The sequence below is a fragment of the Leopardus geoffroyi genome, chromosome A3, assembly GCF_018350155.1.
Source record: "Leopardus geoffroyi isolate Oge1 chromosome A3, O.geoffroyi_Oge1_pat1.0, whole genome shotgun sequence".
Lineage (NCBI taxonomy): Eukaryota > Metazoa > Chordata > Mammalia > Carnivora > Felidae > Leopardus > Leopardus geoffroyi.
In genome coordinates, this window is record NC_059336.1 from 39,436,425 (window position 1) to 39,463,625 (window position 27,201).

The following is a 27,201-nucleotide window of genomic DNA, read 5'->3' on the forward strand; positions in this document are numbered from 1 at the left end:
AATTTTCTGGGAAGTAAACTGGGCATTACTTACATTTATAAAGAAGCTTGCTACATTAATCATTTTCTTTGGTGGACCAAAGCATTAGCATACTGGCTCAAGTGGTGGCTCTCAGGCTGAGGACTAACATATAATGCTTAGGATGCTATCACTCACTAACTCACTCACTCACTCACTCATTCATTCATTCATTCATTTATTCATTTGTTCAATAAGTACTAAGTACTTAATATATACCAGGTACTATCAGAGTACAGGATACATAGAACGAGCAAGATAGACAAGAACTTACATTCCATAATGGAATGGAATAACATTCCATTATTATCCAGATAATAAACAAGATCAAAATAATTCAGGGAGTGATATGAGCTAGAGGAAAATAAACACTGTAATAGGATGAGTAGTGGAACAGTAGAGTTGATCAAGAAAATCCTTTCTAAAGAGGTAAGACTTGAAAGATGAGAGGCTAGCCATGGGAAGAGTTATAGTAACAGCCTTTCAGAAACTGGGTCTATCCTTTTACCTTCTCTCTCCACTTTGCATCACCCTCCAAGTTGATTCTGGTGCATTCTGGTAAGCTGCAAAACTGACCACAGTACTTTGCTGTTGTGCCTTCATTAGGAGTCCTTTTAACTACCCCTTCAATGCTGGCTGACCTTGTAATTTGCTTTGGCCAAAAGAATGTGGTTGGAAGTGATTTGTGAGTTCCAACCCAAGGCCGTCTACCCTTGTGTTCTTAGAACCTTTGGCTGCTATGTGAAAAGCTTGGGCATAGTTGGCTGGGAGAAGAAAGCATGTGGAGAAACCTAGTCATCTTAGGTGTCACAGATGAGGCCATCATAAACCAGCCTGCCCTGGCCAATACTCTACAGATGCATGAGCAAGCCTAGTCAAGATTGGTTGAGCCTGGCTGAGACCAGAAGAATTACCCACCTGAGCCCAGCCAAAACTGCTAAACTGCCAAAATCATGAATTAAATAAATGGTTGTTGTTTTAAGCCATCTAAATTGGGGAGTGGTTTATGATGCAGCATAAACTGATTGATACATAAGCCAATCAGTCTGAAGATTTGAAGCCTTGACTGGAGCACTCTATGCAGGTTTGGGTTTATTAGGCTGAGGTAAGCTGGAAGGACAAGCCTGTGCTCACACCTAGAATGCGCCTGAACCACTCAGATGTTCTGGAAATAAGCCAGCATTTTGGTGATGTCTGGATGGGAAGTATGGGGCCCAACACTACCATTTGAAAATTTTCAAATAGTGGTCAGAAACCTGATAAATTATATGATTCCTTCTTTTTGCTTTATAAATGAGGAAACTAGATTTTAGAGGTTGTATGTCTCCCACCCCCACCCAGCTCAAAAGGAAGTACAGTTTAATGGAAAGAGCACAGGCTTTGAATGTTGAAGCCCAGAGTTCAGATTCTGATTCTCAACATTACTACCCAGCTGTGATACTTGAAACAGTTTACTTCATTCCTCCAGCCTCAGCTCCTCCTCTGTAAAATAGAGATAGTAAAACCTCTGTGGATGAGTGCATAGGAGAGCCTGACTGAGTTCCTTGGTGTTGCCCAAGTGCCTGGCTGTTGCTACTACAGCACCAGAATCTTTGACTCAGCATTGGGATTACATTTCATCCTCATCTGGAGGCAGCTCCCATCTGGTATTCAGAGTGGCTGGTGCTGCCCAGTTCTTAGCTTTATAGGGTTTTTCACGTATTCTGCAAAAACTGGAGGGTATTCCCTACAGCTGAGGTTTGGGTGCCTTCACACTCAATGGAATTTCATGTTTATGGAAAATGGGCAATTCTTACCAGTTTATGTATCTGTTAGTTAACATGAGAACCTCACTGCGGACTGAAATCTGACACTGGAGTAATATTGTGAATCTAGAACTTCTCATCTATGAAGGTAGAACCCTGGTTATGATGAAGATTAATCAAATCTGAAGACCTTCAATTGAGCTGTCTTAAGATGCATATGCTTATTTCAATTGCTACCTATTTTATCATGTTTTATGAATTTACCCAATGTGTACTCAAATTACACTCATAAAAATAACATAAAGTGAAGTGAAAAGTAATAACAAATCACTCTTTTATGTAACCACCTAATAAAGTAGTTATTTCTATTGCTTAGCCATTGGGACTGTGTTGAAATCGGGTATGTGTTCCTTTGAGACAATGAGCACATAGGTTCTATAAAATGACAAGAGCTGCAAAATCATCTTTTAAAAAGAATCTCAGTTACTTCCTCAGATCTGAGGGGATCCATGGCCTTGAAACCACAATTAGAATCTAGATGAGACCTTATCCCCCCAGCTCTGGTATCTTACTGAAGATCTTGTGTAGGTCAAGTTTATTTGCTTTTTTCTCCACTATAAATTTGAGTTGTTAATTAATCTTCTAACCTCACGGGGATAAGGTAAGGTTAAGCAAAATGACTGAAAGGAGCTTTGCAAATTTATAAAGATGTTTAATAATATTTCTAATTATATTGAAAGCAGTCTGAGGCTGGTTCTCAGACCCCTTGCAAGAAACTCCCATGTGGACTCTCCACCGCTGGTTTTTGGGCAATGTGTGTGTCCAAGGCTGGCAAGTGAGGGTATCTTCCTCACCCAAACCAGTTAGGGTGGGAAGAGACTAGGTTCAAGGGGAGCATGGAAACTCCCCAGCCCCAGTGTTTTGTTGGAAGCCTCCACTCCTTTGTATTTAGAGGCAGTTAGGAAAAGTGCTTTCTCTGGTGAACTTTGTTCTTCCTCAAAAGCTACAACACTGATCTGACCAAGGAAGTAGTAATGGGCTCTCCCCAGCAACTTTTCCATGCTCCACTCCTCCCTTTTTGCCCTACTATCCTCCCTCACCACTCTCCTCCCCACCCCATGTGACTGAATCTTGAAATGACTTACATAATAATCCTGATCCAGACCTTTCCTCCCAATTAGATGTAATTGTCCAAGAGAAACCTAGGAACAACAATTTTTGAAAATTATTTTTAGTGATAGCATTAATTTAAATGAAGAAAATAAGCCAATTATAGCACAATTTGAAAAATAAGTGAAAAAAAGGAGTGAAAAAAATAAAGAAGGCATTTACTTGGTGATTTTATTATAGTATGCTGTTTTAGCTTGATGCAGCTCGTATGCCTAAAAAAGAAACAGAAAAACATTCCAGGTGATACCTTTTATTTGGTAATTGATTGATACTGGCCATCTGGCTTCCTCAGTGACAGGAAGCTGGCCTGCTGGTATACAGCAACACCTGGGTATATAAACCTAGTGGCCTTTACTCTTAACTCTCAAAGCTCACACAAATGCTGTCCCATTCCCATTCTCAGAGACAGAACTTCTGAATGCTGGTAAGAGTTCATTCATACTAAAGTCAACACTGGATGGTGCTTTGTTCTATACTTAAAATCTAGGTCTTTTAAAAGTAAAATTTTTAGGAGTAGATGCAAAAGAAAAAAAAATTGCCATTACTGTTAACACCTGGCTCTCCCATAGGCTTTAGAAACTGCAAGTAGCAGGGAACAAGGAAAGAGGAGGGTGTGTCTCTTCCCTGTCATATTCAGGATGGAGCATTGTTAACCCTTTTAGGACTCAAGACAACCAAACCTCTTGTAATGTGCATTTCTAAAAATCCAAGTTTGTCAGTATACATTACCTGTATCTGAACATCTCCTCTTTCTGCCAAAAATTTATAGTATTGGTATATGTCCCAATCTAAAATCTCACTGTTAGAACTCAGATTTTCAGGTCTCTCAGTCAGTCTCACTTTTTCCACTGGAATACTTTCACTTTTTTCCAATTTGTCAGCAACTGTGAACAGAAACAAAACAGAGACTAGCCAGAATACACAAGGTTGCAAGAGATAACTTAGAGAAAACAGCTTAGAGAAAACACTGTTCAGCCTATTCTTAAATTGTGCAGAGGTCTGGCCTACTAACAGAAAAAAATATATATACCCTTAGGAGATAGAACTTTACTGATTTTTGTTTATTTGGTTCTGAGAAAAGTGCAAGAAACCTCATTATTTTTTGCAGTCCCTACAAATAGTGTATTAACACATATCAGAGCCTACTGAAGAGTTTGTCCAAGCAGGTTCAAGGAGAGAAGACAGATGTTAGAAGCAGGCAACAGACCCTCTCTACCACTGACCTTTTCCAAGATTGAAACTACAATATAAGAGTAATAGCTTCTTAATTATTTCCTATAAAGAGTAGGAAACTAAATATAAATATAAATATATTTGAATAAACCTAACAAAGTATGAAGTTTGAAACATATATAGTAATTGTAGTTTCATTAAGCATATGAAATGATCTTGTTATATATATTATCTTAAATTAAAAAGCAGTTGTTTCACTCTTTCCTTTCTCAGATCCTAATAATGCCAGAGCTGTGTATTTAGATATTATTTTGATTATAGAAATTAACCATATGGACCTTACCTTATTCACTTCTTGGAAGACTTTTATTTAAAAACCTATTATGTCGTCTGGTTCAATGATGTGCAAGATGAAACGTTACATTCAACTTTGAAAATGATTCCAGAAACATATATTAATCTCATGCTCTATTTTTTGTGATCATTTTAATCATTTAAATAGAATAATGCTTACTTAAGTTGTTCTCACATGTGGTGACAGAGACTGATAGTGTATGTATCTTACATCCATTTATTGAAGAGTTTTTAACAAGCCATCCCATATTCTAAATTTTTTTTTTTTTCAATGTTTATTTATTTTTGGGACAGAGAGAGACAGAGCATGAACGGGGGAGGGGCAGAGAGAGAGGGAGACACAGAATCGGAAACAGGCTCCAGGCTCTGAGCCATCAGCCCAGAGCCCGACGCGGGGCTCGAACTCACGGACCGCGAGATTGTGACCTGGCTGAAGTCGGACGCTTAACCGACTGCGCCACCCAGGCGCCCCAAGCCATCCCATATTCTAAATGTTAGAATTGGAAAAACTGCTAAATATTTATTGATGCTTCATTCAAATTCTCAGTTGAATGAAAGCACAGCACAAGAACATGGGGACTTATTCTAACAAAAATAAAAGATAAGCACATTCATTTAAAGCTTTTGAAAAGTAATAAAATCAGAAAACTCTACACTGTATTAAAAGAATTGTACTATAACAAATGCTGAAAGCATAGTCATTTAATACTTTCATAAATATACAAACTGGCATTGATTTATTCTTCTAATTGCTCAGCAAGTCTATTTATCTTAAAATAAATTATGTGAAATACTCACTGTAATCTGCTACCTTCTTGTAATGATTTAGGGCAACTTCACAATTCTGTAGAACATTGATTCCTGACAAATATCTGTACCCCTAAAACACAGGGATATATATTCTTAATATTCTGACAGTGTTGTATTTATAACATGCCCATTTGGGCCCAAGAATACTTAATTTACTTACCAAAATCATTTGGGACATCATGCTTCCTCCAGCACTTCCAAAGGTATAATATATCAGTGCCTAAAGTAAACGAAAAAAAAATCTATATCTATATCCGCCATCTAAATTTGAAGCTCAAACCAATCATTGCTTTTTTATTCCTTGCCCAGCAATGAACTTTGAACTACTCCAAAATAAATTTCAACTTTTGTCTTCTTCCTTGGTAAAGATGGCTGACATTTTTGGAGGACTTAGGGCATTGTACATGATACTTCATTTACATTACAAAATACCTATGAAGTAGATATTATCTATCTATAATAGAGATATTATCTATCTATCTAAAATATGGGACATTAAGAAATTTTATTTTATTTATTTATTTAAAAAATTTTTTAAACATTTATTTATTATTGAGAGACAGAGAGTGAACAGGGGAGGGGCAGAGAGAGAGGGAGACACAGAATCTGAAGCAGACTCCAGGCTCTGAGCTGTCAGTATGGAGCTTGACACAGGGCTTGAACTCACAAACCGTGAGATCATGACCTGAGCCGAAGTCAGATGCTTAACCGACTGAGCCACTCAGGCACCCCAAGAAACTTATGATATTTTAATCTTAAACTTCTGACTATTGAGCTGGCGCTTTTAACCACCAATCTCAAGTAAGCCCCTTTACCTAAAGAGGAGACTATTCAATGTCCCTTTTTAAAAAATTCAGTTTTGTTCCAGGAAAAACAGAATAACTTTACCTTGGCTTGATTGTATTCCATTCCTATTCCATAAGAAGACAAAAATCCTAATGCCTAAAGCCCAAAAGAAAAGGAAAACTAAATAAATCCATTTATTTCACAATTATTCTTATTTACAGTGGTAAAAGATATTTTAAATGTCTGTTGCATAATAATTGTATTGTTGGCTTATATCTTATATCCTATAATAAAGTACCCTTTTACACTTTTGCTAAGACTGTAAGAAATTGGAAAAGGTAATAGTGGGAGTTTTCTATAATATATATGAAAATAGGCTAATACTGACATTTAGTATAAATCATAATAATGAAACGCTATAAACCAATGATATTTATATTCTTGCCTTTCGTGGCAATGAAAAAACTTCTTCCTTCAACATTTTAGAATTTAGACTTGAATATATGCCTTCATATTTTTAAAAGAAAAGCGATGTATATAAAAAATTCAAATGCAAAGAACTGTATTGAATAAAAGGAAAGTCTAATCGTGTAGCAAGATGCTGAAATAGGCAGCCCCAGATCTTGTTCCTCCATAGAGACACTGATTTAGCAACAATATACAGTCCAAAAAATCTTTATGAGAACTCCAGCAACAACTTAAGAAATCATAGTAACCCAGACAAACTCAAAGCAAGGAACAAACAATCCATTGATACAGGTAAAGAAAGCCGTTTATTTAACTTGCAATTGCTCCTCCCCCAAGCCAGCATAGCACAGTGTGATGAAGAGGAAAAGCCCAACTCAGGACTTCTCCCTTGGGAGGGAAAGAGAAGAGTGGAACCTAGGTCCAATGTTTCAGCTTTTGCAGGGACTGCCCATGGGTCTGATTTCTGTCTTGCCTGACTTGGCATGATTGAAGAACCAGCATACTATAGATTCCTGGGCAGCTGCTGAGAACAAAAGGGAGCTCAGCCACTAATTGCAGGACTGGAGAATTTCCCATATACCACAGATAGAAGCCAGCACAACTTGGCACAATCAGCAGAAAGTGACCAACTTGTGACTTCTCCTTTGGGAGGAAAAGAGAAGACTGGAATGGGGGCCCAATGTTATGGCTTTTGGGAAGCTACTCAAGGATTGATTTCTATCTCCTCTGACCTGAAGCACTGACCGAACTCTCATGCTTTAGATGCCTGGGGCCACTAAGAAGAAAAAGGAGTTTTGCAGCTTGTTGCAACCCCAGAGAACCTGCAATATCACATACAGACACTAAAAGGAGCAAAAGACTACAAGCTCCCGAAAAATACCAGCAAATCTCTGTAACTGGAAATTACAAACACAAGCCCCAAGAAGACACACCCCCGGAAATGATTTGAGAGGTCCCCAGAATCTCTAGCTATGTTGATAGGTGAAGGTATTTCCCTGCACATATCCAATCTGTAAAGATGAAGGGGTGGCTATATTTCCAAATACATAAATCACAGAAAAAATTAACAAGGCATATGAAGAAACAGGCAAACATGGCCCAATCAAAGGAACAAAATACATCTTAAAAAAATAAAACCCTCAACCCTAAAGAAATGGAGATCTATAAGTTACCATACAAAAAATCCAAAATAATCATCTTAAGCTCAAAATGCTACAAGACAGCACATATAAACAACTAACCAAAATCAGGAAAAGGATGCATGAATAGAATGAGAATATCAAAAAAGAGATTGAAAAAGAAAGAAAGAAAGAAAGAAAGAAAGAAAGAGAGGAAGGAGGGAAGAAAGGGAGGAAGGAAGAAAGAAAGATTTCTTTCAAAAACTCTGGAGATGAAGAATATAATAACTGAATTGAAAAATTCATTAGTGGGCTTTAATAGTAGACTGATCAAGCAGAAGAAGGAATCAATGAACCTGAAATCAGTGGAACAAAAAAAATGAAGACAAGTAAGAAATCCTAAGAGACTTATGGGAAACCATCAAGTGGACCAATATACACATTATGGGAGTCGCAGAAGAATAGTGAGAGAAAAAGGGGCAGAGAGCTTATTTTAAGAAACAATGGCTGATAATTTCCCATATCTGAGGAAGGAAATGGATATCTAAATTCAAGAAATTCAATAAACTTCAACTAGGATGAACCCAAAGAGGCCCACAGCAAGACACGTTATAATCAAACTGTTACAAGTCAAAGACAGGATCTTGAAAGTAGCAAGAGAAAAGAGACTCATCATGTACAAGAGTTCCCTTAAGTTTATGAGCAGATATCTCAGTAGAAACAGTACAAGCCAGAGGGAATAGGCTAATATGAGCAAAATACTGAAAGAAAAAAGTTGTCAACCAGAATACTGTATGTGGCAAAACTGACCTTCAAAAATGGAGAAGTAAAGGCCTTCCCAGATAAATAAAAGCTAAAGGAGTTCATCAACACTATACCTGCCCTATAAAAACTGTTAACGGGAGTCCTGCAAGTTGAAAGAAAAAGATGCTAGACAGCAAAACAAAAATATACAAAAATATAGAGCTCTCTGGTAAAGATAAATACATAGACAAATACAGAATCCTGTAGTACTGTAATAGTGGTACAAATGTCAGGTTTAATTCTGGTATAGAATTTAATAAAACAGCAAAAGCATAAAAGAAAACTATAACTATAAATGTGAATGAATACAAAATGTGAATTGGGTTATTGATAACATAAAGTGGGGGGAGAGAGGAGTGTTGTGATTGCAGTTAAGTTGATATTAATTTAACTAGAAGATGTTTTATGTAATCCCCTTGGTAACGACAAGGAAATAGTTGTAGAAGATGCACCAAGAAAATAAGAAGGGAATGAAAGCATGCCATTACTAAATAAATAAATAAATAAATAAATAAATAAATAAATAAATAACAAAAGGAGGGACGAAGAAGGGAAAAGGACAAAATAACTACAAGGCAAACAAAACAATCAACAAAATGACAATAGGAAGTCTTTCCTTATCAGTAATTACTCTAAATACAAATGGATTACACTCCAAACAAAAGATACAGAGTGGCTGAATGGATAAAAATAAGCAATATCCAACTATCTGATGTCTACAAGAGGCTTTATTTTTTTAGAGCTGGGGGGAGAGGCAAAGAAAGAGGGAGAGCGAGAATCCCAAGCAGGCTCTGTGCTGTGAGCATACAGCCCGACGCAGGGCTCGATCTCACAACTGCTGACATCAAGAGTTGGACCTTTAGCTGACTGAGCCACCTAGACACCCCCATGAGACTTTAGATGTAAGGACACATAGGCTTAAAGTGAAAGAATGGAAACACATATTCCATGCAAATTGTAACCAAAAGAGTAAGAGATGACCATAATTATATGAGACAAAAGTAGATTTTAAGTCAGAAAGTGTCAAAAGAGACAAAAAAGGATATTATATAATGATAATAGTGTCAATTCACCAGGAAGATATAACCATTATAAATATATATGCATTAACGGTAGAGCACCCAAACATATGAAGCAAACATTGACAGAACTGAAAGAAGAAATAGACAGTAACACAATAATGGTAGGAGATTGTAATGCCCCATTTTCAATAATGGATAGAACAACCAGACCAAAGCTCAGCGAAGAAAAAGAGGAGTTGAACAACACCATAGACTAATTGGACCTAACAGACATATAGAATGCTCCACCCAACAATAGCAGAATGCACATTCTTCCTAAGAACACATAGAAAAATTGGGAATGCAAGCTGGTGCAACCACTCTGGAAAACAGTATGGAGGTTCCTCAAAAGACTAAAAATAGAACTACCCTACGACCCAGCAATTGCACTACTAGGTATTTATCCAAGGGATACAGGTGTGCTGTTTCCAAGGGACACATGCACCCCCATGCTTATAGCAGCACTATCAACAATAGCCAAAGTATGGAAAGAGCCCAAATGCCCATCGATGGATGAATGGATAAAGAAGATGTGGTATATATATACAATGGAGTATTACTTGGCAATCAAAAAGAATGAAATCTTGCCATCTGCAGCTACGTGGATGGAACTGGAGGGTATTATGCTAAGTGAAATTAGTCAGAGAAAGACAAAAATCATATGACTTCACTCATATGAGAACTTTAAGAGACAAAACAGATGAACATAAGGGAAGGGAAACAAAAATAATATAAAAACAGAGAGGGGGACAAAGCACAAGAGACTCATAAATCTGGAGAACAAAGTGAGGGTTACTGAAGGGGATGTGGGAGGGGGGATGGGCTAAATGAGTAAGGGGCACCAAGGAATCTACTTGTGAAATTCAGAAATATGTGGAAATTAAGCATCACACTCTTGAACTACCAATGGGTCAAGGAAGAAATCACAAGGAAATTTAGAAAATATCTTGAGACAAATGAAAATTAAAATACAACATACCAAAACTTATGAGATGCAGCAAAAGCAGTACTAAGAGGAAGTTTATAGAGGTAAGTGTCTACATTTAAAAAGAAAGATCTCAAATCAAATCAACAACCTAACTTTCCATCTTAAAACACACACACACACACACACACAGGAAAAGAAGAAAAATCTAAACCCAAAATTAATGGAAGGAAGGATATAAAGATTAAAGAAAAAAAACCAGACAATAGAAAAGGTATATAAACACATGCTACAAAATAGTTGAACCTTTAGGACAGTATACTAGGTGAAATAAGCCAGTCACAAAAAAGACAAAAACTGCATGAAACCACTTATATGAGGTCTCTAAAGTAGTCAAACTCTTAGAAACAAAAAACAAAATGAAATTTGCTAAGATCTAGGGAGAGGGAGAAGAGGGGAGTCGTTTAATGGATTTCAGATTTGTAAGATTAAGCAGTTCTAGACATCTGCACAATGATGCACATACTGCTGTACTGTACAGTAAAAATGCTCAAGATGGTGAATTTTATATTATTTACCTCATTTTTTTTAAAAGTGGAAGTCTTCCGTCATCACCAAAGCTTGATAATCCCCATCATCCCCAAGCATCCCCATTTTTTATAATAGTTTCATGTATGTCTTTCCAAACCACTTTCTAAGCATTCATATACTTCGAAATGGTGTAGTTTTTCTTAAAGCCCGTCCCTTACTGATTTGGCATTCCTTTGTTACAATATACTAAATTTTATTATATTCATGGATCTAAGTCTAGAACTTCTAGTTCCTTGGTTTTCAATGGACTATTTTCATAATAATGAAAATATGTTATTTGTGTTTTTTGTCATCTTGACATTTGCATGAATGATGCAAGTCAATGGTAAATAAAACTGCTGTCATGTTGGCATGAATCAAGCAAGTACACCAAACTGCCATTTATATTGTTATTGTATTCTTCACACCACACACTCACAGCAAAACTAAAAATGCTAGTGTCAGTTAGGAATGTCCTTGATGAAGCAGTAAAAACATTTTTGTAAGTCTCAACTCCTGAATAAATGTCCCTTTATATTCTATCTAAGATGGAAAGTAGGCATAAAGCACTTCCAATAGTGAAATATGTTGGTTATTTCAAGGAAATGCTTGAAATGCTTGTTTGAGTTGCAAGCTGAAATAGTCACTTTTTTTCATGGAACACCATCTTTAGTTGAAGGAACAATGGGATAAGCTACATTCATTTAGACTGGCAGACATCTTCTTGAAAATGAACAAAGTAAACCTGCCACTTCAATGAAAATGATTGAAAGTACTGTTGTCAATGATAAATTCAAGCTTTTAAGCAAAAATTAGAATTTTGGAAAGCTTGTATTTGCTACCATGTGCTTGCCACTCCAATACTTAGACTTTTCATGATGGTGGAATTAACAAATATGATTTTGATATTGTACAAAGCAATGTGTCAAATTTGGAAGAACTGCATAACTTAGTGAACCAATATTTTCTGAATAACCAATGTATGATACTATAAATCATGTATAGGTTAAAAAAAAATTGCATTCAAAATGCAAGGTAGACCAGTTACTTTTAATGTAACAGAATAGGAAAAAGTTCATTATATGATTTTGGATTCCACACTGCAATTAACCTTTAAGAAATTATCACTGTTGGGCTTTGGTGTAGCACCAAAGAATATCTACAATTATCTGAAAAAGCTATTAAAATAGTCTTACTTTTTCTAGTTTTATTTTACTTTGCTACTTTCTTTTTTCTTTCCGCTTTTTGAGATATGTTTTTAAGTTTCATGTTTATTAAAAAACATTTAAAGGTATATATTTTCCTGTGCATGTGGCTTTATCCATATTCCTTAACTTTTACATATAGTTGTGTCATTATCATGTTCCTAATATGTCATTTCAGTTTCTACTTTATCTTTGCTACTTGCTAAAAATTAGGACTCTTCAAATTTTATAAAGAGTTAAGCTTTTTTCCCAGTAATTTTTAATTTCACTGCTTCTAGTCAAAGAATGCAGTATCATTTCTATTTTTATTTTTATTTTTTTACATACAAATCTGATATTTAACTTTTATTAGATACATAGGGTTGGGCTATTAACTTATCCTCTCTGAGCCTGTTATTTTGTGTAAAATGTGGATATAAAAGTAGCTACACCACAAATTATTATTAGGATTTTAGATAAGGTTATTAACTACCTAAGTTAAAGCTATATAAAGCCATATTTCCTTTTGTTTTGCCTCCAGAAGCTCAGGTTTGGATTAATCATAGTCTTTAGCCACGAAGTACTCTCATCACTGGCTCACAAATGGTTGCCCTTGTTTCGTTGTTTGCTTGTTTGTTTATACTTATTTGTTGTTAAAAAATACAACCACTTAAACATTCAGCACTCAATAAAAGAACTAGAATTTTTCTTGAAAGTCCCCTTTGGCTACTCCATTATGGGATAGGTCACAGATCTAGCATGGCCAGATGTCAGACGATAGAAGATTGTTCTTGGGTTGTAGGGCTTTTAATCTGTACAGTTAAGTCTACTCCAGCTCCTCTCCCAATGTGATTAGAGTCCAAAGTAAAATAGCAAAGTGATATAACAGAAGCTTTAGCCCAGTCCTGTCTTGCTGGTTGAGTCTTCTTAGTAGATGGTACCATCAACCTCTCTCTCACAGTGATCAGGTCAAATTCCCTTTCTACTACTTGCATGCGTATAATGATGTGAGTGAGTGGCAGAATTTGCCGCATGACATGAGTGTTCATGTTTGCAGAATCACTGTCCATCATGGGGCATAATCAGTGTGCTGGGGTCAAACCCTTGAGGTTAACCAGAAGTGGTATCACCTTAGGTATTTGACCAATGCTGGTTTCCATGGTGCTTTGTAGGAGGTCAGCTCCATTTCTGGGAGATCAGCTTGTAGTGGATTGGTCTTTAAAAGTTAATCTTTACCTCTCAATCCTATTCATCTAAATTTCTCCCAATATTTGGTAATTGTCAAACATTAATATTTTTATTTTTATTATGTTGTCAGTCAACAAGTCTAAAGTGGCATTTTATGTTGCAATTTGTATTTTCCAAATATCTGGTGAAACTAAATCTTTCTTTGTACATATATTGATTGGTAATATGTTTCCTTTACCTCCAAGTGCTTGCTCATGAATTCGGTCGTTTGTTATTGTGTTATTTGTGCTTTTCTTATGATTTCCAAATGTTCTTTATATATTGTTATTAATCTTTTATAGGTTATACATGTTAAAAATATCTTCTTCCAGTTTATTATACAAATTTTCATTTTCTTTAATGTGTCTTCTCATTAGTAAGTGATCTTGATATTAACGTAAATTCATCCATTTGTTTTCCCCTACATTGGTACATTTTGTGTTTTAAGAAATCCTTCTCTACTTTTTTTTTAATTTTATTTTTTATTTTTTAAAATTTACATCCAAATTAGTTACCTTATAGTGCAACAATGATTTCAGGAGTAGATTCCTTAGTGCCTATTACCCATTTAGCCCATCCCCCCTCCCACACCCCCTCCAGTAACCCTCACTTTGTTCTCCAGATTTGAGTCTCTTGTGTTTTGTCCCCCTCCCTGTTTTTATATTATTTTTGTTTCCCTTCCCTTATGTTCATCTGTTTTGTCTCTTAAAGTCCTCATATGAGTGAAGTCATATGATTTTTGTCTTTCTCTGACTAATTTCACTTAGCAAAATACCCTCCAATTCCATCCATGTAGTTGCAAATGGCAAGAGTTCATTCTTTTTGATTGCCGAGTAATACTCCATTGTATATATATACCACATCTTCTTTATCCATTCATCCATCGATGGACATTTGGGCTCTTTCCATACTTTGGCTATTGTTGATAGTGCTGCTATAAACATGGAGATGCATGTGTCCCTTGGAAACAGCACACCTGTATCCCTTGGATAAATGCCTAGTAGTGCAATTGCTGGGTTGTAGGGTAGTTCTATTTTTAGTTTTTTGAGGAACCTCCATACTGTTTTCCAGAGTGGCTGCACCAGCTTGAATTCTCATCATTTCTATTTTTAAAAGTAAATTAACTTTTTTCTTTGTGTGATAATTTTTTAAAAATAACTTTTTAATTTTTTTGCTTTTTAATTTTCTTTGGGATGATTTTGAATATAAAATCTTGTATGTAGATGTGGTCAGGGTATGCTGTTTTTTGTCTGCTTGGATTCTCTTTGTGAAACCACTTTTATTCCATTCTGAGTTCATTCGATTCAACAGGGCTCCTCACCCTCCTCCTCCTGTGTCACTAGATACAGGTTCAACCAATCAGATTATTCTCCTTCTGGATGCAGTAAGTGATTTGGGGTGGTTTTGTGATCTAATCTGGCACTTTTGCTAAAATCATTGGGAAAAAAAACTGGCATCTTTCATGGAGACTTCCAGATAGAAGGGCTAATGATACCTAGGTTTGTTGGAGACTGTTTTTGCCTTCATGGGGGTCAAGCCACTCAAAATAAAACCATCATAGAAAAAAGCAAAACCCAGAGACCAAGAATGTATGTCCTGATGTCATCATTCTGGCCTCTGAATCCAGATGATCTAAAAGCAGCTATAACTTGTACTTCACAGTTAAATGAGTCGATAAATCACACTTTTGCCAGATAGGTTGAATTTTCTGTACTTGAAATTCAGAAAATCCTAACCAATACAAGCGGACATCTCTGTTGATGGGAAGTTTATTAAGTTAATAGACACACAGTAATCCAAAATTAATCTCTGTATTGTAGTTGTTCCTTAGGACTTAGTTGTTTAAACTGTATGGTAATTTGGTGCCTAACAAATCAATTCCTTCTTGTACCACTTTCTGCCCTGTTAGACACTTGAGGGCAGCTATTTGATACCTGGTGTTTTCTACTACAAAGATTCCCTATTTTGCCTTCCTCCTGTGACATATTTTAGATTATATTCACCATCTTGTGTGTTCTCTGAATCTGGTCTATATTGTGGATGCCATATTTCTGTCATGGCCCTGTGGAAACAAAGTAGTTACAAGTTTTTAAAGAAAAGGAGGTATCCCAAAGTAGATAAAACTACATTACTTTTTGTTACTAAATTATGTGCAGAAGGAATGGCTCTTACAAGCCAAGTTATCCCACTAAACACAGGAGAAATTGCCAAATCCCTAGGAATAGATGAAAAACTAATGAATGAAAAGCTGTTGTGACCAGTTTATTTATCAAAAGGGTTACAATTAAGGTGTTCAGCATCAAGCATTGTCAGAAACTTCTTGCTAACCTCGAACTGAACCTCTAGCAACATGTGATTCAATCGAAGAAAAGATAAAAGTATAAATTTAGTCAAATTGGCAAGTGTCAGCACTAATAGTTGTAGAATGAGTCAGTAGTTTGGAAGAAATCCTGGAGGTAATCGAGGAACACTCCCTGAGGAAATGTCACACTACTGACATTCTTAAGGGTATGGAGAATGATATGCTAGAAAAGATAGTCATCAAAGAAGTTTTCTAAGTTGAAAACTGATTCAGTTAGATTCTGAATGAGAAGAATTTTGGAGCACCTTGATTTACTTAACTTATATTTACCTTTTTATATAATCAAAGACTGACATCTGATGGAAATCTATGTCCAGAATGTCTAAAATAGCACTCTTAATAAGAGTAAAACAAAAAATCTAGTAAGAAAACTTTAAACTTTAATTGACATCATTTATATAATTAAATAACTTAAATTTTAAAATATATATAACTTACAGTCGATGGTGTCTTATAATGGATAAAATATGTGATTATCATCTCTACCACATTTTTCAGATTTCTTAGTCTAGCAACCCTGTAAAATAGAGTTTGCTTAATACAGATTGTTCTTAGTGAACTCATGCTGCTTGGCAAATAATACTGCTTCATTTTCTGGCATTTTCAAAAACAAACATTTTGAAAATATGATGGGGAATTTTACCATTAAACTCACTAGCACTATGCATAATTTGCAGAATTTTACATCCTCCAAGCCTTGTGGCTTCTTTTCTGCCCTCTTTAGTCACTCAAAATCACTGACAAGTTGGCAATAACATCATTTGTAAGTTCTCTCAGTACCCAGGGATGCAACAGGATTGGGCCAAAAAATTTGAACTCACTCCAAACAGATGTTTGCTGCACTCTGCTTCAGGTGCTTCTGAGAAGTGCATTCTACCCTTTTAATTCTGAATATAAATATCCTTGTTCCAGTTACTATGGCTGTGTAACAAATTACTCTGAAACCTAGTGGCATAAAGCAACCATTTATTATGCTAAGGGTTCTGTGGGTCAATAATTTGGTCAAGAGTGGGCATTTTTGTCTCTGATCCACCATATGGGGACCTTAGTTGGAAGACTCAAAGGCTGGAGGTTAGAATCATCTGAAGACTTGTTCATATGTATGTTTGGCAGTTGATACTGGATATTGGTTGAGACCTTAGCTGAGGCTGATAGCCAGGACACCTACATGTGGCCTCTCCTATAGTATAGGTTTTCTCAGAGCATGGTGGCTGAGTTCCAAGGGTGAGCTTCCTGAGAGGAAGAGCTAAGCAGCACTGTATACTTTTTATGACTTCCCTCGGAAATGTAGCATTACTTCTACCAAACTCTACTGTTTGAGATTGTCAAGAATCTCCCCTAGGTAGTAGAAAATAGGAGGGAGGGAAGATAGACTCCATTTTTTGATTATGTTGGTTGGGTGTTGAAATAGTATATGGGACTGGAAATAATTGATGTGGTCATTTTTGAGAAAAAAAAATCACGACAATGCTTTACAAAAGCCAGAAGAATGTGGGGATATCTCACTTCATTCTAGTTATTAATTATTATGAATTAATGACTTTTAGTATACTTGAGGTATGTCAGTCCATTGTGGTAATTATTCATGTTAGTGCTCAATTTTTCCATCTTGAGTCAATAGTAGTAGCCTATTTTGAGTTTGCTCAGTCCTTTGGTCATGACCATGGTATTTTCTGACAGCTTCTTTGTTATCATAATGTATTATATGGCACCTTGTATTATACTGATATGACCCCTTGTATAATAAGATGTTTCAAGAGCATCTTGCACATTTCTTGTCCCACACCCAGAATTTGACATCTTCCAAAGAAGCTGGTTTCTTTTTAGTTGGAGAGGATTTGATTTTTATTCTAAACACAATTCCTCCATGGGGAGAAAGTTAGTATCTAAATTTAAATTTTAATATATTTAAAAATACAGGGGTGCCTGGGTGCCTCAGTCAGTTGGGTGTCCAACTGATTTTGGTTCAGGTCATGATCCAGGGTGGTAGGATTGAGCCCTGTGTCAGCTCCATGCTCAGTGTGGAGCCTGCTTGGGATTCTCTCTCTCCCCCCTGCTTGGGATTCCCCTCTCCCCCATTCACATGTTCTCTCTCTCTAAAATAAAATAAAAAATAAAAATACATGTGTTTGTATTAACAATGACAATTTTAATACTTCTGATGGCTTAAAATATAGACATCAATGTCCTGCTCCTTTCTTAGCTACTCTTTATTCCCTTCATAAACAACCACTTTTAATTATTTTTGCTGTTTTATTCACATAACTTGTCATCATTATAATTCTTGATAAATTGCTACCACTTGCGGTTAATTTTTATATTTCATACATTATATGTACATTTGCTATTTTATAGATGACTTAGGTCATTTACATTTAGATCATTTACTTTCTCACTTTTTCTCCTTGCACCTCTTCTTGACAGAATCATAACACTATTTTTTGTCATAATATAATTGTAAAAGTCTGTCTTGGTGTTCCTAATATTTTCAAGATTCTACTCATTTGGAAATTTATAATTCCTGTCACCATTTTTAGGAGTTCATTCCACACTCTTATGTATATCACTGATAATATAATTTTCCATGCTTTATATTAAAAATAATCTGGTCTTATCCATTCAACTTAATAGTTGATGAAATATTGAAGAATACAAAGTCATAGGCAGAATCCTTTGGTGGATTGCCATAGACTTGCTTTCACCTTGGCATCGACCCATGAGTCTACTCTTTACTTACTATCATCAAAGCCCACATTTCCATTGTTTCACTGAGTTTATGAAAATATCATGCAAGGTGTTGTTAAATGTCTCACTAAAATGAAGATACCACGAAGTCTGATAATTCATTCCAAACAGAAAATGAATATTTTCTTAAACTTTTTATTACAACTTCAAAGGCAAAGAACTATGTTACTGTTTAAATTAAAGAACTGACTACAGAGTTCAGCAAAGCATAATAGCTGTAATATGTGGTTTATAATTTGTGTAATTTACTTAATCCACACACTGAAAAAAAAAATCTATGGTTCGACCAATTCCTCTTTAGTCTCAAACATGATCTTTTTATTGGAAAGTTGACCATAAGGCTGTTATAACAAATGGAAGGCGTCTGGAATCCTGGTACTTCTCTAACCCTTATAGTTTATATTTAAAATGGCCTTACTGGCTCCTATTAAGGATGTCTTTAGTCAATATTAGATTTTTATTTTTCTTGCAACTCTTAGCAATTTTTGATTCTGCTGAATTTAGAAACTGGTTTACTTATTTAGAAATTTTAACAGTAAACAAATATACTGACCTTTATATAAGTAAATAAAGATACTGTTCTATTCAGTTGAGCTTGTATTTTAAAATACTTTCACCAAAAGTGTATAATTTTGTGCACAGCTTATCACACTTTTTGGCCTGATTCTGAAGAAATTTGTGAGTTGTGGATTGTGTGGGAGTTAAATTTCCATTCTGTGCTTGGGGAAGAGAAAGGGAAGCCTTTCTCTGTATAAAGCTCATTCTAAAAAGTAAGACCCGAAAACAATGATTTTAGCAGTTTTAAAACCAGCCCCAGAGGCACATTCCCTCTCTCTTTCACTGAGAAATAACAATGGGTGATTTTGAATTAACTCTCTGGAGGACTCAACTAAATTCCTTCAGTTCCTTCCTTTTTTTTTTTTTTTTTTTTGCTTTCTACATAAGTATTGTTTTTATTACAAGAAACGACCACCTCTGTAGTAAGGCACACACTGTTTCGCCATCACTGTGGCAGAAATCCCTGCTGCTGTCCCTTGGATCTCAGCCAAGACTCTGTGCCCACAGGCCTAAGGCACTTGAGATTGCCCCTCAACTGGAAGCACAGTGGAGGGCCCAAGAGCCAAACCTCTGGGGATCGTTCATGACCTCTGGACCCGTGTCCAAGTTCCTTCCTTCCTTCCTTCCTTCCTTCTTTCCTTCCTTCCTTCCTTCCTTCCTTCCTTCCTTCCTTCCTTCCTTCCCTCCTTCCAGAAGTAAAAGAAGACAAAAGATGTTCTGGGTTTTCATGTAGTGAATATGCTAATTATAGCCAGTGCTGTCTTATTCCTTTACACTTAGGCATTGTCACCTAACAACTTTACAATAAACAGTTTTAGGATTTGGTCTGTCTTCTGAGATATATTTGAGATGAAATGAGATGAATTATAGGATGGTTCAAGCTTAATCCAGAAACAAAAATGCTGTAAGTCAAAAAGGAAGCTATATAATAGTGATGACATCAATGACCCTTCCAGTGGCTTTTAAAGGTCAAACTCTGCAAAATAGTTTTGTTAAGGCTTGATTCTGAACTCAACAATTGTTCTTTGGTTTGTAAGAAACTGTTATAATAGCTGGGATTTGAGTGGAATGAGTTAAGAATAGAGAATATTTTATTATATTCAAAGCAAATTACTCAGGTTCCATAATAACAATTTGATTTTACATAATCCTTTTACTTTTTATATAGGAGATTATTATTAAAAGAGAAAAGGTTAAGCATTTTTTCTTTAATTACTGCACAAGGCTTGAAAGCATCCAAGATCATTACTTTTAGCTCAAATTGCATACCAAACGAAAGTTTGAATCAACGCTAATGAACAACTCAGATCCTATCTGTACCCTTAATACAAAAAGAGCATTAATGTCAAGATGAAATGTTCTACACAGGTAATCCTAAAATTATCAAAGTGATTATTAGGTTGATACTAAAAATGATTTTTTTCAGTAGAAGAACAGTGCTAATAAGTACAGTCCCTCTACAAAACACCTCTATAATTCACATCCAAAAATAAATGAAAATATGAGAAATCTTTGCCATTGAGATAGAATTATTCTAGAATTACAAAGCATGGAAAAGCACACAGTCACTTATATCCTCCTTAATATATCAATTAAAGTTATTTTTACATAATAGAATGGATTTTCTCATTCATAGTAAGATTTTTTGAACTACATAACTAAGGAAGTACATGCATCTGTGTTAAGTAATTCTTCTGATATCAAAATAATACATACCCATGAATTTAAAAACCTAGATAAATAAAACCCAGTAAAATATTTAAAAAAAAATGATTACAAATAATACCACCATTTAGAGATTATCACAATTAAATTAAGTTTTAAGGTGATACAACGTGGATGATCTATTTTGTTATTCTTTTTTATTTTATTTTAAGTTTTTATTTACTTTGAGAGAGAGAGCACAAATGGAGGAGGGGCAGAAAGAGAGGGAGAGGGAGAGAATCTCAAGCAGGCTCCACGTTGTTGGCACAGAGCCTGAAAGGAGCTCAAACCCATTACCTGAGCTGACACCAAGAGTCAGTTGCTTAACCAACTGAGCCACCCAGGTGCCCCTATTTTGTGATTTTTAAAGGAATGAGGTTTAACCCTACCTTCTTGTTGGCAAATTGACAAATTTCCTATTGAAGCTATTCATTGATATTAAGAGTGAATCTTTCTAATTCTGAATTTTTGCTTCCTGAATGAGAATCAGAAATAAAAGTGATACAATTTACCTACTCTCAGCTGGTATAGTACAGTATCTTAAAGGACATCCTCTAGTGTGTGACTTAGTTTTGTTTGCTATTTCCTCAATTTCTACCATTTTCATGAAGACTACTCTGTTAATTAACAGTTCTTATTATTTGGAAGGTATAGTTTCTTTGAAAATTAATATAAAAAACTCTGTTCATACTGATAAATGCTTTTGTTGCTCTTATCAGAATATCCTTCAATTTGGAATTTTGTGGGATAAGCCATTCAGAGTACGTGAAAGAAATCATTATGCCTTTTTTCCTTTATCCAGCTTCCCTTTATACATAGCCTGAAATTATATTTTCCCCTGACCCCTTACTACCCCTTTATAATATGGATTCATCTCTTTTTCATTTTTTGTTAATTCAGGTCTTTGCTAGATTTCTGGCACCCTAGGCTCTCCATTTATTACACTTCATTATTTCTGTTTGTTCTTTGTTTGTTCCCCAGAGATTGGTGTCTTCATACTCTTCATTATCTATCTCTATCCCTCTCATTCTCTTTCATTGCCATTCTTAGTATATGTTTCCAGCTTCTTTAGCCACATTGCTGTTGCTAAATTGTCCTCACAGTTTCCAGAAATATTTGCTAAGAGTGCAGGCAGGATTGCTGTACCTGGGTGGCACAAACAGCCTAAGAAGAAAGGTGGACACCCAGCCTGTTAGCCTGCTAACTCTCTATTAGAAAGCTGTAGTCAATGTGGCCTGTGGCCATCCTAGTTGCAGTCATTGAACTAGTTGTAGCACAGAATCTCTTTAGTTGTTCTTTGTACAAGGACATAAATCAACTTTAAGCAGACTTGCTACTGGAAACAGGTTTTCTTATAGCGATGACAGGGATGACAACAAAATTACAGAATAGAATCCAGCAATCCAGCTGTAGTACTAGACCAGGGTCTTGTAAGCTCCCTGTTCATCCAGTTGTTAACAATTTGGCCACTAGATCATGGGGAGGTCAGGAGGGGAGGGGGAGTCTGAGTAAGGAATAAGAGTGTCCAGGATGTCAGGGAGAGCATGGGAAGTGCTTGGGACAGAGACTTTTTGCCATCTAGTATTGTAGCATTTCAATAAAACAGTTTGGTTGAAATTTGCGTATCAGGTCAATCTCAGCCTTTCAGGTGATGTTTGTCTGCACTCATATTCTATCTTCTTATCCTCCTGAGACCAAACACACACATATATCAGACAGATGTTATCCCCATTTTACAGAGGAGGAAATTGAGACTCAGAGAGTGCTGGTCACAAGAGCCAGTATTGGAGCTGAGATGTAAAGCCAGGACTGACTGACTTCAAAGACAAAGCTGTTAGGACTAAAAGTGTTACACGACATTATTCATTAGTGTTCTTTAACATCTGCTAAGGGATCGTGTACATATTGTTTGGTTCTTGCAACAACCTTATAAAGTACTGTGGCCTTCTTATCAGTTCCCTTTTCAGGTTTGGGACATCTAAGGTTTAGAGAAGTGACACTGAAAGAATGAACAGGATGGAAGCTCATTAGGTTGTAGAAACTGCATTCACATATTGTCAAACTTTCTGACTCCAGAACCCCTGTTACCATACCATACCATGCTGAAGTCTGCAACTGCACATTTTTTATAACACTGTCCCAACAATGCTTGCTTTTCTCTACAAAGATGGCATGGCCAACAGACATGCATTTAGATCTGTTCTTCCTGGCATCAGATTAGCACTCAGCCAATGACATTCTCCTACCTGATTCTCCTTCAAACCCATGGCAAGAATTTCAGGGTCAATTAACAGGGATTAGAGGGTGATCTGTGGCTGGAACTACATTACTTAGAGTATGGGGAGTGATATACTGAATTCAGCTCTGATATCCATGTGTTTTATGTACGATTTATGTTAATTTGGAATTTATTTTCTGGGAGTAGTAGTTTGACTCTATCAAAAACTTTATTTAAATAGAGACAAATAAGTCTTTTATGTTGCCTATATCCAATATTCTAGACTGGGTAGAAATGTCACTTCTTCCTACAAGCCTTCCTTACCTGTTCTGGCAGAACCAGTTAGACTCTTTTCTGTGCCTGAAGCATTTTATACTGTAGTCTATCTAAATTGTGCTGCAAGTAACCTCTTTGACCTCGGCTACAGCAACTTCTTACTAGACATGTCTCCAGAGGCAAGGGAAATAAAAGCAAAAATGAACTATTAGGACCTCATCAAGATGAAAACCTTCTGCATTGCAAAGGAAACAATCGACAAAACTAAAAGGCAACCAACATAATGGGAGAAGATATTTGCATATCAGATAAAGGCTTAGCATCCAAAATCTATAAAGAACTTACCAAACTCAACACCCAAAAAACAAATAATCCAGTGAAGAAATGGGCAGAGGACATGAACAGACACATTTCCAAAGAAGACATCCAGATGGCTGACTGACACATGAAAAGATGCTCAACATCACTCATCATCAGGGAAATACAAATCAAAACCATAATGAGATACCTCACACCTGTCAGAATGGCTAAAATTAACAACTCGGGAAATAAGCAATGTTGGCAAGGATGTGGAGAAAGGGGAACACTTTTGCACTGCTGGTGGGAATGCAAACTGCTGCAGCTACTCTGGAAAACATTATGGAGGTTCCTCAAAAAAATTAAAAACAGAACTACTCTATAACCCAGCAATTGCACTACTAGGTATTTATCCAAAGGATACAAAAATGCTGATTCAAAGGGGCACATGCACCCCAATGTTTATAGAAGTGCTATTGACAATAGCCCAAGTATGGAAAGAGCCCAAATATCCATAGATTGTTGAATGGATTAAAGAACATGTGGTATATATACACAATGGAATACTACTCGGTGATGAAAAAGAATGAAATCTTGCCATTTGCAACAACGTGGATGGAACTAGAGTGAATTATGCTAAGAGAAATAATCAGAGAAGTCAGAGGAAGTCAGGTATCATATAATTTCACTCATATGTGCAATTTAAGAAACAAAACAGATGAACATGGGGGGAAAAGAAGGAAAAATAACATAAAACACAAAGGGAGGTAAACCATAAAAGACTTAAATACAGAGAACAAACTGAAGGTCGCTGGAGGGGTGGTGGGTGGGGGGATGGGTTAAATTGGTGATGGGTATTATGGAGGGCACTTTAAAAAAATAATTAATTTGTTAATTAATTTTTCAACTTTGTTAACATACAGTGTAATCTACTTAACGAGTAGATTCCCGTGATTCATCACATACAACACCCAGTGCTCATCCCAGCAAGTGCCCTCCTCAATGCCCATCACCCATTTTCTCTACCCTACAAACTCCCCACCCCTATCAACCTTCAGTTTGTTCTCTGTATTTGAGTCTCTTACGGTATTCCTCACTCTCTGTTTGTATCTTATTTTTCCTTCCCTTCCCCTATGGTCATCTGTTAAGTTTCTCAAATTCCACAGATGAGTATAAATCATATGATATATGTCTTTCTCTGACTGACTTATTCTGCTTAGCATAATACATGGAGGGCACTTTCAGGGATGAGCACTGGGTGTCATATGTAAGAGATGAATCACTGAGTTCTACTTCTGAAACCAAGACTATACTATATGTTAACTAACTTGAATTTAAATAAAAAAATTAAAAAATAAATTGTGCTTCAATTATATGTTTACATTTCAAATTGACCCATAAGGACTGTGAACTATTAGTCTTTTTCTACCCATCAACTAGGATTATGTTTGCTACAGAGTAGGTGTCCACAAAACAACTAGTGGCTTAATTAACTAATTAATACTCCCACTGAAAAATAAAGTACCTGTTCACTAGTTTGAAAAGGAATTTGGAAATATCAGTTTTAAATATTTATTTATTTTGAGAGAGAGAGGGAGAGCATGTATGTATGTGTGTATGGGGGAGGGTGAGAGAGAACCCCAAGCGGGCTTCACCCTATCAGTGCAAAGCCCGTTGTGGGGCTCTATCTCACAATCCTGAGATCATGACCTGAGCTGAAATCAAGAGTTGGACACTTAACCTACTGAGCCAACCAGGTGCCCCTAGGAGATATCATTTTTAGTGCTGGACATGATGGTAACATTTAGTCTGTCTTGGAACTTTATATTTTTGATTAACCAAATATGGGTAATTAAAATTTAAAACTCTCATATTTTATTATAACATTTATAAATCTGTTTAATATTTTGTAAATATAATATTTTATATTTAATTGGGGTAAAGATAGTATTCAACAACTTAAATTAATTAAAATTATACAGATATTTAAAATGGTGATGTTGATCTATATATATTTATATGGCAAGATGTTTATGGCATATTATTTAGTGAGTAAAGAGGAGATTAAGAAATAGCAATTAAAGTATCTCATTTTTGTAAGAAAATTCTACATCGTTATGGGAAAATTCTAGAATAATAATAATAGTAGGAGTAATGATAATATTTATATCCTTTCTTTATTATGAATGATTACAAAGTTCCAGGTATGGAATTAAGCGCCTTCATACATTACTTTAATCCTCAATTAATTAATTAATCCTCAGTTAATAATTCCATTAACTCATTCAATCATTAATTGCTTCAACATTGAACATATATTTCTTGTCCCAGGCACTGTGCAGACTTATTAGAGATAGAGCTGTGAACCAGATGGACATAGTATCTAGCATTTTATCATATCCTAACTCCAGAGATGAAAATTAGGGATGTTGTCCCACCCATCAGGGGTCTTCTGGCCCAGGTTCTGGTTCAACAAAACAAACAGAGAGACTCATAGGCTACATTTGCCATCAGTCTATTCAGGTGGATACAGCACAGGAATGATGGTCACCCAGCAGGGCAGCATCAGGCCTTCCCTTCTGTGGGAGTTCTTGCTGCAGTTCACACAGTCTTCCAGCAGCCATTGTCTTTGGTCCTTCAGATGATGACTCAGACTCCAGGAGGTGAGATCCATACTGAGTGGGTTCAGGATCTTCATTCCTCAAGTAACGATTTCATAGGTACAGTGTCCAGGGTTCTCATGAGAATCACTACCACCATCAGGTATTTACAGTTAATTTAGTTTGTTTGCCCCAGTACAAAGGGAGTTTGCCAAATAGAAGTCATTGCAATCATAAGCAATGCTACTTAAAAACAACTTAACATTTTACTCCTATTAGATTACCAGGGAAACACAACTAGAGAGTGTAGAAGGGGAAAGGATTTTGTTAAGGAGGGATCTAATAAGCAAGTGGCAGAGTGAATTAAAATTTACGTCTTTCTGACTCCAAAGTCTAGCTTCTGTAATTTACTGGATGATACCAAAAATGATCTCTGGGAGGAAAGCTTTTTAGACAGCTTTTGCTTTCTTCTTTATACTGTCTGAATTCTCAGACTTTTTTTTTTAATGAGAATGAATTTCTTTTGTAATCAGAAATAAATGTTTTTATTAAAAAGACTAACAAGATGAAAACAAGCTTTTGGTGTAGCATTAAGTGAAAGTAGCCAGAAACAAAATTATATATGCATTTGTGTTGTGATTAAGATGATGTAAAAAGAGAGGTGCATGAGGAAGAAGCCAAGCAAAAATATAAAGCAGTCCTATCAGTAGTTAAGTCAGAATGGTTGGCTTGCGAAGGGCTTGCTTTATCTATCTATCTATCTATCTATCTATCTATCTATCTATCTATTTTCCAGATACTTTATGAAATTCTTATGTTATTCTTTGAATAAAATGAAATGCATTAGTAAAATAGAAAAGGAAATTTAAATGTAACTATATTAGGGGTTTAGAGTTCTCAAATTATTTCATAACACATCCATGGACCTAAGATGGGAGGCTGAACTAGACAGCAGTTCTGTTCCATTCCTGACATTTACCTATGTAACTGGAAGAATTTGCCCAGGGCTCTTGCTATGTCCCTACGCC

General features: G+C 35.9%; 1 protein-coding gene across 5 annotated transcripts in view; it reads right to left on the minus strand.

Annotated features, from left to right (window-relative positions):
• Positions 1-27,201, minus strand: part of SEL1L2 (SEL1L2 adaptor subunit of ERAD E3 ligase) — a 122,518-nt gene that overhangs the window by 30,346 nt on the left and 64,971 nt on the right. For all 5 annotated transcript variants that reach the window (XM_045445350.1, XM_045445347.1, XM_045445346.1 and 2 more), the window contains exons 6-10: positions 6,159-6,212; positions 5,431-5,490; positions 5,259-5,340; positions 3,663-3,817; positions 2,909-2,965 (exon numbers count right to left, since the gene is read on the minus strand). In XM_045445350.1, coding sequence (XP_045301306.1) covers positions 2,909-2,965; positions 3,663-3,817; positions 5,259-5,340; positions 5,431-5,490; positions 6,159-6,212 — 408 coding nt within the window. The remainder of the gene's footprint in view (positions 1-2,908; positions 2,966-3,662; positions 3,818-5,258; positions 5,341-5,430; positions 5,491-6,158; positions 6,213-27,201) is intronic.